Source organism: Oncorhynchus tshawytscha, linkage group LG19, assembly GCF_018296145.1.
Source record: "Oncorhynchus tshawytscha isolate Ot180627B linkage group LG19, Otsh_v2.0, whole genome shotgun sequence".
NCBI lineage: Eukaryota > Metazoa > Chordata > Actinopteri > Salmoniformes > Salmonidae > Oncorhynchus > Oncorhynchus tshawytscha.
The window spans coordinates 47,194,944-47,208,271 of record NC_056447.1 but is presented as its reverse complement, the minus strand read 5'-3'; the positions used below and the strand labels follow the sequence as shown (position 1 = coordinate 47,208,271).

Below are 13,328 nucleotides of genomic sequence, written 5' to 3'. Positions count from 1 at the left end.
GATATTGAGCTCAGGGGCATCCTGTTTCCATTGATCATCAATGATAGGTTTCTACAACTTGACTGGAGACCACTTGTGGTAAATTCAATTGATTAGACATTATTTGGAAAGGCACACGTGTCTTGCTTAGTTAAATAAAGGTTAAATTAAATAAAAGTCTATATAAGGTCCCACAGTGCATGTCAGAGCAAAAACCAAACCATGAGGTCGAAGGAATTGTCCGTAGAGGTAGGATTGTGTCGAGGCACGGATCTGGGGAAGGGTACCAAACAATTTCTGCAGCATTGAAGGTCCCCAAGTACACAGTGGCCTCCATCATTCTTAAATGGAAGAAGTTTGGCTGGCCGCCCGGCCAAACTGTACAATCGTGGGAGAAGGGCCTTGGTCTTGGAGGTGACCAAGAACCCAATGGTCAAGAGCTCTAGAGTTTCTCTGTGGAGGTGGGAGAACTTTCTGGAAGGACAACCATCTCCACCAATCAGGCCTTTATGGTAGAGTGGCCAGACAGAAACCACTCCTCAGTAAAAGGCACATGACAGTCTACTTGGAGTTTGCCAAAAGGCACCTAAAGGACTATCAGCCAGTGAGAAACAAGATGCTCTGGTCTGATGAATCCAAGATGTAACTTTTTGGCCTGAATGCCAAGCGTCACGTCTGGAGGAAACCTGGTACCATCTCTACGGTGAAGCATGGTGATGGAAGCATCATGCTGTGGGGATGTTTTTCAGCAGCAGGGACTGGTAGACTAGTCAGGATCGAGGGAAAGATAAACAGCGCAAAGTACACAGAGATCCTTCATGTAAACCTTCCAACAGGACAACAACCCTAAGCACACAGCCAAGACAACGCAGGAGTGGCTTCGGGACAAGTCTCTGAATGTCCTTTAGTGGCCCAACCAGAGTCCGGACTTGAACCCGATCAAACATCTCTGGAGAGGCCTCTGTAAATAGCTTTGCAGCAATGCTCCCCATTCAACCTGACAGAGCTTGAGTGGATCTACAGAGAAGAATGGGAGAAATTCCCCAAATACAGGTGTGCCAAGCTTGTAGCATCATACCCGAGAATACTCTAGGCTGTAATCGCTGCCAAAGATGCTTCAACAATGTACTGAGTAAAGGATCTGTGTCACGTCGTGTATGTAGGTGGCAGGGAAGTCAAGAGCAGGAGAATCAAACTTGGTATAATTGGAGTATTTGAATAACTTAAAACATAAACTCCAAAACCAAAGTCCATTATAAAATAAATGTGGGTACAAGAACCCGTCGCACACCAATCCATAAAACATGAACATAACAATAAACAATCTCTGACAAGGACAGGAGGGGAAACAGAGGGTTAAATATACAACACTTAATGAATGGGATTGGAAACAGGTGTGTAAGAAGACCAGACAAAACCAATGGAAAATGAAACATAGATCAATGATGGGTAGAAGACCGGCGAGCACCGCCCGAACAAGGAGAGGCATCGACTTCGGGAGAAGTCGTGACAATCTGAATACTTATGTAAATGTGATATTCCATTTTTTAAATTTGTTTTTATAAATTTGCAAAAATGCCAACCTGTTTTTGCTTTGTCATTATGGGGTATTGTGTGTAGATTGATTTGATTTGATTTGGATCTCTTTTAGTCCCCATTTGGACTAATCTTCCAAGAGTCCTTAAACATTAAAATACAATTTATAATACGAACACATTTTCACATATAACACACTATTACAAACATACATAATATACTAACATAATGACCCAATAAATACTCAATCTAAAAAATATTGATTCTTCATCTACTATAGTCCCACAACATTTCTATGTATTATATTTGAATAGTTTTAAAATAATGTTTAAATGTATATATTGAAAGGTTTCTAGTTTGCTCAGTTAATTTATTCAATTTCTTTATTGCTCTAAATCGAAATGTTCTTTTGCCTATTTCTCAATTCAGTCTGGATAACGCATAGATGGTGGACAGTCTATTCCTTGTATTTACGGAATGTCTGTCTCTTACCAACTGAATACCGTTGTGAATAGAACTTGGCCGTTTTAAATTATGTATATTATGAAATCAAATAAGCATGTTTTTTTTCAATTATCTTGTCGATTGATGACCAACCAAGAACACTGCGCATGACTGCAACAGAAGAACCATATATCCGCCTTAAAACAATCCTTGCTGCTTTATTCTGTGCATTCTGCAGCCTCCTAACTTCACTTGATGATGCATTTCCCCAGACCACAGAACAGTAGTTCACCTGACTCTCAATTAATGCTTGTGTTATTTGCTGAAGAATTTTTCCTGGTAAATATTTAGCTATCCTTCTGATTATGCATGCTGTTTTAATATATAGTTTTTTTTTTACATAAATTAGTTATTTGAGACGACCATGATAAGCAGTTGTCTAGCTGAACTCCCAATAGTTTGGTTTCTGCCACTTCTTCAATTTGTACTCCTCCCATGCTTAATTGTATCCCATGCTGTTTTGGCCTTTTCCTAGTTGAACAGACCAACATAACTTTGGTTTTCTTGGTGTTTAAAACAAGTTTGTTTTGGCAAACCCACTCCCTGATATTCTCCAAATCTCCTTGTAAAGCTTGCTGTACCTGTTGAACCGATTGTCTTGCTGCATAAATTGTAGTATCATCTGCAAATATAGTAGCTTGAGTTTCAGCTAAGGCATAGGGAAGATCGTTGGTATATATTAAATAAAGAAGTGGCCCAAGACAGTTGCCCTGCGGTATTCCACGGTTTAACGCATGATGGGTAGAAAATTAACCATTGATATAGGTGGACTGTTTCCTGTCAGTTAGATATGACTGTACCCAATTCAATGCTACCTCCTTAAAACCATAATGCATTCATTTTGTCAAAATTATTTTATGATCCACTAAATCAAATGCTGCACTGAAATCTAAAAATAGTACACCCACAAACTTGCCATTATCCATAGCATTGAGCCACTGGTCAGTCATGTCAACCAATGCAGTGGTAGTGGAATGGTTTTTGCGATAAGCATGCTGATTGGCTGTAATCAGATCATTCTTTTCCATGTATTCCCATATTTGTCTACTCACAATACCCTCCAATATCTTAATGAGTGTAGAGAGTAGACTAATTGGTCGACTATTGGCAGGAGTAATGGGTTCTTTGCAGTCTTTCGGAATAGGACACAGTTTCGCATTTGCGAATTTCGCATTTTCACATTTGCAAACGTTCCCTTTTCAAGTGACCAATTAAATGTGTATCTCAGTGGAACTGCAATCTGGGAGCAGCACAGCGAAGCAAAAAATTGTCCATAAGACTATGTAGATTTACCATCAGGTAATGATTTCAATAGGTTTAACACCTCCTCCACTGACACGGATTGTAGACTAAAAGAGCAGATATTGATGCTCATAATATGATCATCAATCCATTGTACAATAGCTTGTTTGGAAGAATGTATGTTTACATTGTTGCTCAGTAATTTAATTTTCTTTGTAAAAAAAATCTGCAAAATGATTGGCAACATCAACTGGTTTTGTTATTATTCTCCCGTCAACCTCCACACTAGATGGACATGATGAGATAGATGTACCAAGTAAGCCCTTAACTGTGTTCCATACCTTTTTAGAATCATTTTTACAATCAATAAACACATTGTTGTAAAATGTTTTTTTCTTCTTTTGATTGAATTTAACTGCATAATTACGTAATGTTCTATAATTCTGTTAATCAATTTCTAATTTTGACTTGGCTGCTAAGACTTTTGCCGTATTTCTTTGAGAAAAAGGCTCACCCAGTTCATCATCAATCCATGGAGATGGACGAGCCCCAACTGTACTCTTTCATATAGGGGCATGATGGTCCATTACCTCAGTGAGCAAATCAATAAAACATTCTGTAGGGTGATTTAAATCATCCTCTGGATAAATCAGCTCCCAGGGTACAGCAGCCAAATCATTTAGAAATAGCTCATGATTAAATGTTTTTAAATGTTTTTGGACCACAATCCTAGGGGTTTCTTTGGAACCTTGGTGTTCATGGTTTTGGTCACAATATTATGGTCTGTCCAGCCCACTGGTATTGATCTGGCTTTTAAGCATTGCAATTGTATATTACAGAAAATCAGATCAATGCATGTGTCTGAATGATGACCCAACTTAATTGAAGATCTAGTAGTATCATTAACCATTTGTTTCAAACCACAGTTCTTGGCATATCTCATCAATTTTGTTCAATTCAAATTATTGTGATCCTTCCAATTTATATTAAAATCACCCAAGATAAAAACATCTCTGTTGCTATCTGTGGCCTGGTCAAACCCAGTACATAAGTCATCCTCATTGATAAGGATTTTGTTTTTTAAATACATTTTAGAATAAGGCTGTAACGTAACAAAATGTGGAAAAAGTCAAGGGGTCTGAATACTTTCCGAAGGCACTGTTTACTATAGGACAATGCAGTATTAAAAACTATGTAAAACATACATTAGTACTGTATTTTTTATGTTCTACTAAAACATGCCACTTATACTTTCTGCTCCAGGAAGTGTGAAACACCATCTCCTGACCTTACTACCCCGGGGGAGCTTCCATCACTTGACGTTTTACTGGGTTCTTAATTAACCCTTGATGACTGCCAGCAATGAAACCTTTTCTACTTTTTTACTGCTGGGCGAAAGCATGAAAATGAGTTAAATAAATGCGTCATTAGTTCCAGCACCGGGCTGTCAAAATTCCTTATCAATTCACGGCCATCTTAGGCAGCATTACTGTCGGCAGTATGTTGGCGGGCCGTGAACGGGGAGCAAATGTTTACTTTCAATTACGGCCTTTATTATGGGATTTTCAGAGTTGTTCGTAAATCTTTGAATGCTTTCTCTATTTGATACGTTGCTCAAATTAATTTAATTTTACAAGAACACACAACCACACACACATACACACATAGACACACACACCATGAAAGGACCCCCAACCTCTCCTGGCTGTTGCGTCATTCAGCAACTCCGAGTGTATTATAGTAATGCCCCCAGAGCCCTCCAAACAAATGGCTACCTTAAGCCCCAACATAAACGCTGTGAGCTTTAGCTAAGCACTGATCTGTCTCTTACAGCTCGGGAGGAAAACCTAGCCTAGCGCTCGACTTGTCAATCTTTGTCACAGTCCAGGCTCCCTCTGTTTATTTATCCTTGGCCCTGTTCCAAATGGCACCCTATTCCTTATGTAGTGTATTGCCCTTAGGGCTCTGGTCAAAAGTAGTGCACTGTATAGGAAATATGGTGTTGGTGTGCATGTGTTAACACAATCGCTCTCTCTCTCCTATATAAATTATGCCTCACATCATTTGTTAAGATGTCTCTGCACCTGGTTGACGTTGTAGCAGCAGGACTGTGTAGGGAAGCAGCTCTGTGATTTTCTTGTAACTGTTGTCACCAGGGATGTTTTACCAAAATATATTTTCTGTCAAGTGCAGCTCACCAGGCAGAACTAGCCCTGGAGGGAACAGGCAGATTGGACCAAACACGGTTAAACCAGCAAGCACCAGGGAGGGTGGACCAAATGCTGTTGAACCAGGACGCAACAGAGAGAGTGGACCAAACGCTGGTGAACCAGGAACGCACTTACCAGTGGCTCCACACCCAGCCTGTGCACTCTGACAGCAGACGCCCTGAGAGGTGAGGTTCTCTAGACCTGATATGCACCAATACATGATATTGTATGTCTGCAACTCATGTTCAACATACAGAAGAATAACAATGATGGACAGTAGGTTAGATTACATTATTGTAGATTTATATATATATATATATATATATATATATATGCAGGTGATGGGGATGAAAGGGATATTACATGTTTATTACATAAGAAATTAACCGAAGTGGCAGAAAGTATTGGCCCATTATAAAGGCTAATGTTCTAGAATCATTGTTTTAGAACATTATGTCCCAAGAACATTTAAAACAATTAAATGAATGCTTTATGCAGAAATTCTAATTTAGGAAATATATTTAAATGCAAAACAAGAATACAGACCATTTTAATTTTACTTTTAATATCTAGCATTTTTTGGGGGGACTGTTAGGAGCTGTAACAAATGCAATGGGGGGAGGGCTATAACATATGAAATCAGACATTGGGATTATGATAGCAGTTAAATGGAAGCCAGTAATGCCACTGATCTGATGTTTATGCTGTGATAGATCTGAGGTGTTGGAGTGAAACCACCACGCTATTGGAGAGCGACCACTAATAGCAGAGTTTTGAAACCTTTCTGTCTGTCTCCAGTGATGGTTTCCTCCCAGAGATTGACCCAGACATACTGAAAGGAGGCAGAGTGCAGCTCGTGGTGAGCTATTTATTTTGACTCGCTGTTACATTCCAGCAACGACTGATTCACTTTCACTGAGTAATTGCCTCTCATTCTGTCTGTATCTTGGTTGCGGAGAAAGTCCATGGAAGCATGCATTGTTGACATTTCAAGTTCATATTTAAGTTTCACTCCATAGTTCGTTTCCCACTCCGCCTAGCGTTTAAGACGTTTCTTTTTCAAAAGGCTTATTTCCAGTGTAACGACACTTTCAATTTGATCAACTCGTGGCCATTTTTTAATTTGATTTGTAGAAATACCAGTGTCAGTGCAGTGTGGTTTATGTAGAACAGAGAATGATATTGATGCTCGTCAACTCTTTGAAGTTGAAAACCGCAGGTCTCCCTGTGCAGTTTGAATTAACCACCCCCTTTCCCTTTCCTCAGCTACACACTGCCTTTCTGCTTTGAGCACATGAGCGCGTAGTTAGCTGTTGAATGTTTTCAAAATGTTGGGGCCAGTTGCGTGAGAAAAATTATGTTTGACCTTATTTGAACAGTGTGTGTGTGTGTGTTTGTAGGCTGTAGCAGGGTACAGAGAAGGTCCAGACCAGGCCCCAATGTCGCGGGCCAGCGGAACGTCAACCTCCCCGCCTCACAAAGAACACAATGAAGCTCGGAGAAACTTTATGGGGCAACTAAGTGAGTTTTACATTTTTTCTTCAGACTCACTATCTAGCAGAGTTGGGTCAATTCCATTTCAATTCAGGAAGTAAACTGAACTTTCAATTCACATTTTCCTTAATGCATATGAATGAGCAATATTTGGAATTGGAATTTCTGTTTATTTCCTGAATTGAATGAGGTTAAATGTTATTAACCCCAACCAAGCTACTATTTAGCCCACCTATTACCTTCCCAAATGCTTTGTCTTGTTTTACCTGTTGCTGGATCTACGCACCACTAAACATTTAGTTCAACATACACGTTTTGTGTGTGTGTACCACTATTTCATGCATAATTAAATGTGTCAATTTGTTAATATATTCCGAAGATTTCCTGATTGGAATATTTGTCCTTTGCAAGCAAATCAAAAATGTTCCTTTCCAATGTTTATTCCATGATTTGGTTTTTAGGTGTAAGTTAGCAGGAATATTTTTTAGGCCCTCCATTTAAATGTCACTAAAGACAGAACATTCTCTGTCACTTAAAGTCACTGAAAAGTAAGAGCCGAGATATGTGTCTGTGAGAGGCGGTATGATATCAGGCACATGTGAGCATTGGACCAATCTAGAAAGACATAAGTCTTGTATAATGAAAAGCACTTTGTCAATGATCTAAATGTAATCACTGTAGCTTTAGGATGAGATGAGCTGCCTGGCCAGCACACGTTCCAAACAGACTACTGTCATAAATCTGATGAATAGTAGGTTATGATAATATGACGTGTGTGTGTTATTTCTGTCTGTGTATGTGCAATGTGTGTGTGTGTGTGTGTGTGTGTATGCATCTGTTGCGTTGTGTGTGTGTATATGTGTGTGTGTGGCAGAGCAGGGATAACGGGTCCGGCTTAGTGCCCCGGGTCGATCGGGAGCTTGGGTCGGGAAGGGGACAGAGCGCTGCTCCTCGACAAGAAACAGGCAAAAAAGTCATTTTCAGAGAAGAATGACTGGCCTTTCTGTCAGACAGCCTTCCGCTCAGGAGTTTGAGTGACAAAGATGCTTCTGACAGACACAGCCAGGAAACAAACAGATGACCAGATTAAACAAGCTGCAGGAATCTAAAAAAGAAGACAAATACTGTTCCTTCCTAACGAAGCTAAATTAGATTCCGATGATGATTACTAAATGATATCCACGAGGGCAGTGACTCGCTGCGTGATAAAGGCACGTTGTTGTAGGACCTAGAGCAGGGTGAAGAGAGAGACTTTCTGTGCGGCTCTGTGATCAAACAACACTTAGTAAATTGAAATATGTATGTATGTGTAAGACTGGTTTATTTTTCAAAAGCCAATTTGATATTTCATAAACTGGGAAACTGCATTTAATTAGCCAAATATCTAAAAGTTATTTCAAAATTGAATTATTTAATTTGACTCTGAAGGAGTATAGAGACTATATCAAAGTATCCAGCTTTAAAGTCAGGGGTTCACTTAGCTTGCCATGGCAGTAAAGACCATGTAAAAACTCTATAACCTATTGCAATGTGATACCCACTGCTCGCTGGGGCGGAGCCATGAAGTGTGTTTTCAGCCCCACTAAATATTTTCATTACTTGTGCAGAAGAAACCACTTAACTTACCTATCTACTGCCTCAATGTTGTTCCCATTCAAAGCTAATGGGAGTAAAATGACTGAAAGCGATTTGTTTGGTCACAGCGGTCGAGGGAATGTGCGACCGTTTATTTATTTACCTACTTTTTAATAGCATGACCCTTGAAAATAGCAACTAAATTACCAACATGTGTGTTAATAAAGACAAGATTTGTTTTGTCCTCTGTTTTTGATTCGGAACAAACAAATAAATAAATATTTTATTTCCAACATTTCGACACATAAGTTCTGAATAGTTTCTCCAAACAAGCACAAAATGACCCCTGTGGCTGGCTGAGTGTTTTCAATAAAACGTTGAAGGATCAAACCATTCAGATGGAAATAAGCTGTAGCCACAGATACTCAATATTATATTTAGCATGGTTTAATGATAAAAAGGGAGTCTTAAAACATTTACATTTTAGTAATTTAGCTCTTATCCAAAGCGACTTACTAGAGAAATTATGGTTAAGTGCCTTGCTCAAGGGCATATTGACAGATTTTTTTCACCTAGTCGGCTCTGGGATTTGAAGTAGCGAAATATTGGTTACTGTTCCAACGCTCTTATCCGCTAGGGTACCTTCAAAAAGGTATTTGACTGACAATAAATGTGTAGAGATAAAATTGTGTGTGAGGGAGTTATATTTTCCCTACAATGAATCATAAAAAAATAGACATACAGATTATGATACACTATATGGGACACCAGCCATGCAGATATTGGGAGCTGGTCAGTACCTGTAATGTGTGCTGTGCTCCAGCCCCCCACCACCTCCTCGTGATCCTCCCCACTGCTGAGCTCCCTGTGTGGGGCTCGTCTGGCTCACTGTGGCTGGTACACGTGGAACACATCATGCCCACAGACACGCTCCCTTTGTTCTTGTGTTTGGAGAGCTTAGTTTTGATCCCCAGGTGAAATGGAACAGCCTCCCCTACAGCCTCCCGTTAACAGAGTTTAGTACATACACTTTGCATGAGGAGCTGTCCATGCATTTCAGCGTGGTAGCCTAGGCTATACAAAGTAGTTGCTATAATGTACGCTATATGTACACTATATATACAAAGGTATGTGGACACTCCATCAAATCAGTGGATTCGGGTATTTCAGCCACACCTGTTGCTGACATGTGTATAAAATCCAGCACACTGCCATGCTATCTCCATAGACAAACATTGGCAATAGAATGGCCTTACTGAAGAGCTCAGTGACTTTATTGTGGCACCGTCATAGGCTGTCTGTTTGTAAAATTTCTGCCCTGCTTTAGCTGCCCTGGTCAACTGTAATTGATGTTATTGTGAAGTGGAAACATCTAGGAGCAACAACGGCTCGGCCGTGAAGTGGTAGGTCACACAAGCTCGGCTTGAGTGGTGTAGAGCTCGCCATCATTGGACTCCTGAGCAGTGGAAACGCATTTTCTGGAGTGAAGAATCACGCCTCACCATCTTACATTCTGACGGATGAATCTGACAGATACCAGGAGAATGCTACCTGCCCGAATGCACAGTGCCAACTGTAAAGTTTGGTGGAGGAGTAATAATGGTCTGGGGCTGTTTCATGGTTCGGGCTAGGCCTCTTAGTTCCAATGAAGGGAAATATTATTATTATTATATTTTATTTTTGTACTTTTTACTGCTTTTTCTCCCCAATTTTGTGATATCCAATTGGTAGTTCCAGTCTTGACCCATCGCTGCAACTCCCGTACAGACTCGGGAGAGGCGAAGGTCGAGAGCCATGCGTACCCCGAAACACAACCCTGCCAAGCCGCACTGCCTCTTGACACACTGCTTGCTTAACCCGGAAGCCAGTGGCACCAATGTGTCAGAGGAAACACCGTACAACTGGCGACCGAAGTCAATGTGCATGCCTGCCACAAGGAGTTGCTAGAGAGTGATGGGACATGGACATCCTGGTCCAGCATTGTCCGGGTTAGGGGAGGGTTTGGCCGGGGGCTTTACTTGGCTCATTACGCTCTAGCAATTTCTTGTAGCCAGATGCCTGCAGGCTGACTTCGGTAGCCTCCAACACATTGGTGCGGCTAAGCGGGCGGGTGTTAAGAAGTGTGGTTTGGCTGGTCATGACATTATTTTCATTAAAAACATTATTTTTATTAATTTCTTCATACTATTTCATCTTTCCACAAGATATATTCCCGACGCAAATCTTGAGTTGCTACCCAAGCCGGCTGGTAGTTCGTTCTATCGGTTCCGTTGCCAGAGACGTGACCCAGTCATTCAGTCTTTGTTTTGTATCCAGTCGTTCGTTCTAAATGTTCCATTGCCATACTGGCAGCCAACGTTCTTATCCCTTGCTTGCTAGCTGGCCAACTATGGCTAATTTACAGTCATGTCAAACAGTGCAGCCAGAATAACAATGAGGTAGCCGCATTTGTTTAAGCTGTTTTACATCCATAACAATAAGCTAATGATGAGCGACTTCACCTGGCATAGAAAATGTGCTCTCTCGTCAGGATACTGTTGTTCGACAGCTAACCAACAACGCAGCTACCACATACACTTCAAACGGAAGCTGGAAAGACTTCAAACTAGCTGCACTTCATTTCATTTCACCTGTTTTCTATTGGTAGTTCTTTGTATATATCCATAAAAATTATGCTGATTAATGATTTCGACTGCCTGAGAAAAGCTGCCTGCCTGTCTGTCTGTCTCATCTGACTCCCGACACATTCATTACTATTGGACATTTGGAGATCGAATTTGAATATTGAAACAATGTTGTAAATGTCGGAGAGACAGACAGCAAGGTTTATATAAATTTCTGCTGTTGAAAACTAAATGTTAGTCTAAAAGAAATGTGAGATAATGTCAAGATGATTTTTATAGTGGAGATCAAGTTTATAAAGTACCTGTCTGGGTTGATGAGACAGTGGATTGCACAGTCGGATAGAACAGAGTAAATAGGCATTTTAACGTCATAGATTTAGCCAGTGGTAACTTGTGGAATAGACACCAGCTGGAATGCGGTTTTAGCCAATCAGCATTTAGTATTAGACCTACCCGTTGTATAAAACTACAGTAAATGGTATGTTTCAATATATTTTTCTTCAGGCAAAGAGCATCAGGGCATAAATACTTTATCCTGAGAAATGTTGATATGTGATATGCTAATATATCATGCAATTTTGTTAGATTTTTCTTTTGTGTCTTTCTCTTTTTCTGCAGACAAAGAAGCACCTTCTCCCCAAAGAGTGACCTCTGCCTCATCTAAAAAGGAGCGCATGTCTTTCCGGGATAACCCTGTCCAGATGAGTGGTGGCTGGGGAGGGGGCAAAAAAAGGGACAAACTGCACAAGTAACAAGACATTTGTTAATTACCAAGAAACTGGTTTAGCTTCATTCACTGTATGTCCAAAACAGTAAGCGTGACAACCATTATTCTGTTCACAGTAACATTTTGACAGTCCCATACAGTATATGCATTATGTTGCCATTTCATTCATTCTGCAATGTTTTACTTTTCTCCCCTCAAAAGTTTTCATTGTCATTAATCTCCTATACTAAAATGTCTTGCAGCTGCCTTTTCGCTCTCAGATCTGGCTTGGCTTCCGTGGGTCTTCTGAAAATTAATTAAAAGCAATGGGAGAAGCCCAGCCCAAATATCTGCAGGCGTTTTCATGCCGGTCATTATGCATGGATATCGCTGCCTTAATGCGACCTCAGCCAACACCGGAACGCATGGAGCAAAGTCCCAAACGCTCAACAAATCACACGCTTAATATGCAGACAATGGTTAGAAATAAGAAACAGAACATTTCTATTCTAATTTTTAGGATTTTTGTATTTTGATTTCATTTAGATTTATTTTACAAGCTTTCCAGACCAGACTCTGCTGCCTTTGGTAAAAGAAAATATAGAATTTAGAATTGGGTGCCGTGTGGCTGAGTTGGTAGAGCATGGCACTTGCAACACCAGGGTTGTGGGTTTCATTCTCATGGAGGACCAGTATGAAAAAAAAGTATGAAAATGTATGAAGTCACTACTGTAAGTCGCTCTGGATAAGAGCAGCTACTAAAATGTACGTGTAGAAGGTGTCTTATCTTAGATGTTGCATGTCTAAGAAAAAATGTGCTTTTTTAATGCTACTTGTTTCTTGCTTAAGTTGATGAAGTGGCACTTTTACTCAGCTGTTAATAATCAAGGTAAATACATTTGAGATTCTAAAATAATGATTAAATTCAAGTTTCTTTTTTGATTTTACTATCATATACACTTGAGTGTTCAAAACATTAGGAACAACTGACAACGGTGAATACAGGTGAAGGCTTTGATCCCTTATTGATGTCACTTGTTAAATCCACTTCAATCAGTGTATATGAAAGGGAGGAGAAGACAGATTAAAGAATTATTTTTAAGCCTTCAGACAATTGAGACATGGATTTTGCATGTGTGACATTCAGAGGGTGAATGGGCAAGACAAAAGATTGAAGTGCCTTTGAACGGGGGGGTATGGTAGTAGGTGTCATGTGCACCGGTTTGAGTGTGTCAAGAACTACAATGATGCTGGGTTTTTCACACTCAACAGTATCCCGTGTGTATCATGAATGGTCCATCACCCAAAGGATATCCAGCCAACTTGACACAACTGTGGGAAGCATTGGAGTCAATATGGGCCAGCATCCCTGTGGAACGCTTTCGACACTTTGTAGAGTCCATGCCCTGACAAATTGAGGCTGTTCTGAGGGCAAAGGGGAAGGTGTTCCTAATATTT

At 40.2% G+C, this 13,328-nt stretch overlaps 1 protein-coding gene across 1 annotated transcript in view; it reads left to right on the top strand.

Annotated features, from left to right (window-relative positions):
• lrriq1 (leucine-rich repeats and IQ motif containing 1) overlaps nt 1-13,062 on the top strand; it is a 42,927-nt gene extending 29,865 nt beyond the window's left edge. Inside the window, exons 17-20 of the mRNA XM_024380088.2 lie at nt 5,455-5,656; nt 6,270-6,330; nt 6,872-6,992; nt 11,783-13,062. Coding sequence (XP_024235856.2) covers nt 5,455-5,656; nt 6,270-6,330; nt 6,872-6,992; nt 11,783-11,916 — 518 coding nt within the window. The 3' untranslated portion in view covers nt 11,917-13,062. The remainder of the gene's footprint in view (nt 1-5,454; nt 5,657-6,269; nt 6,331-6,871; nt 6,993-11,782) is intronic.
• Nucleotides 13,063-13,328: the final 266 nt, after the last annotated feature.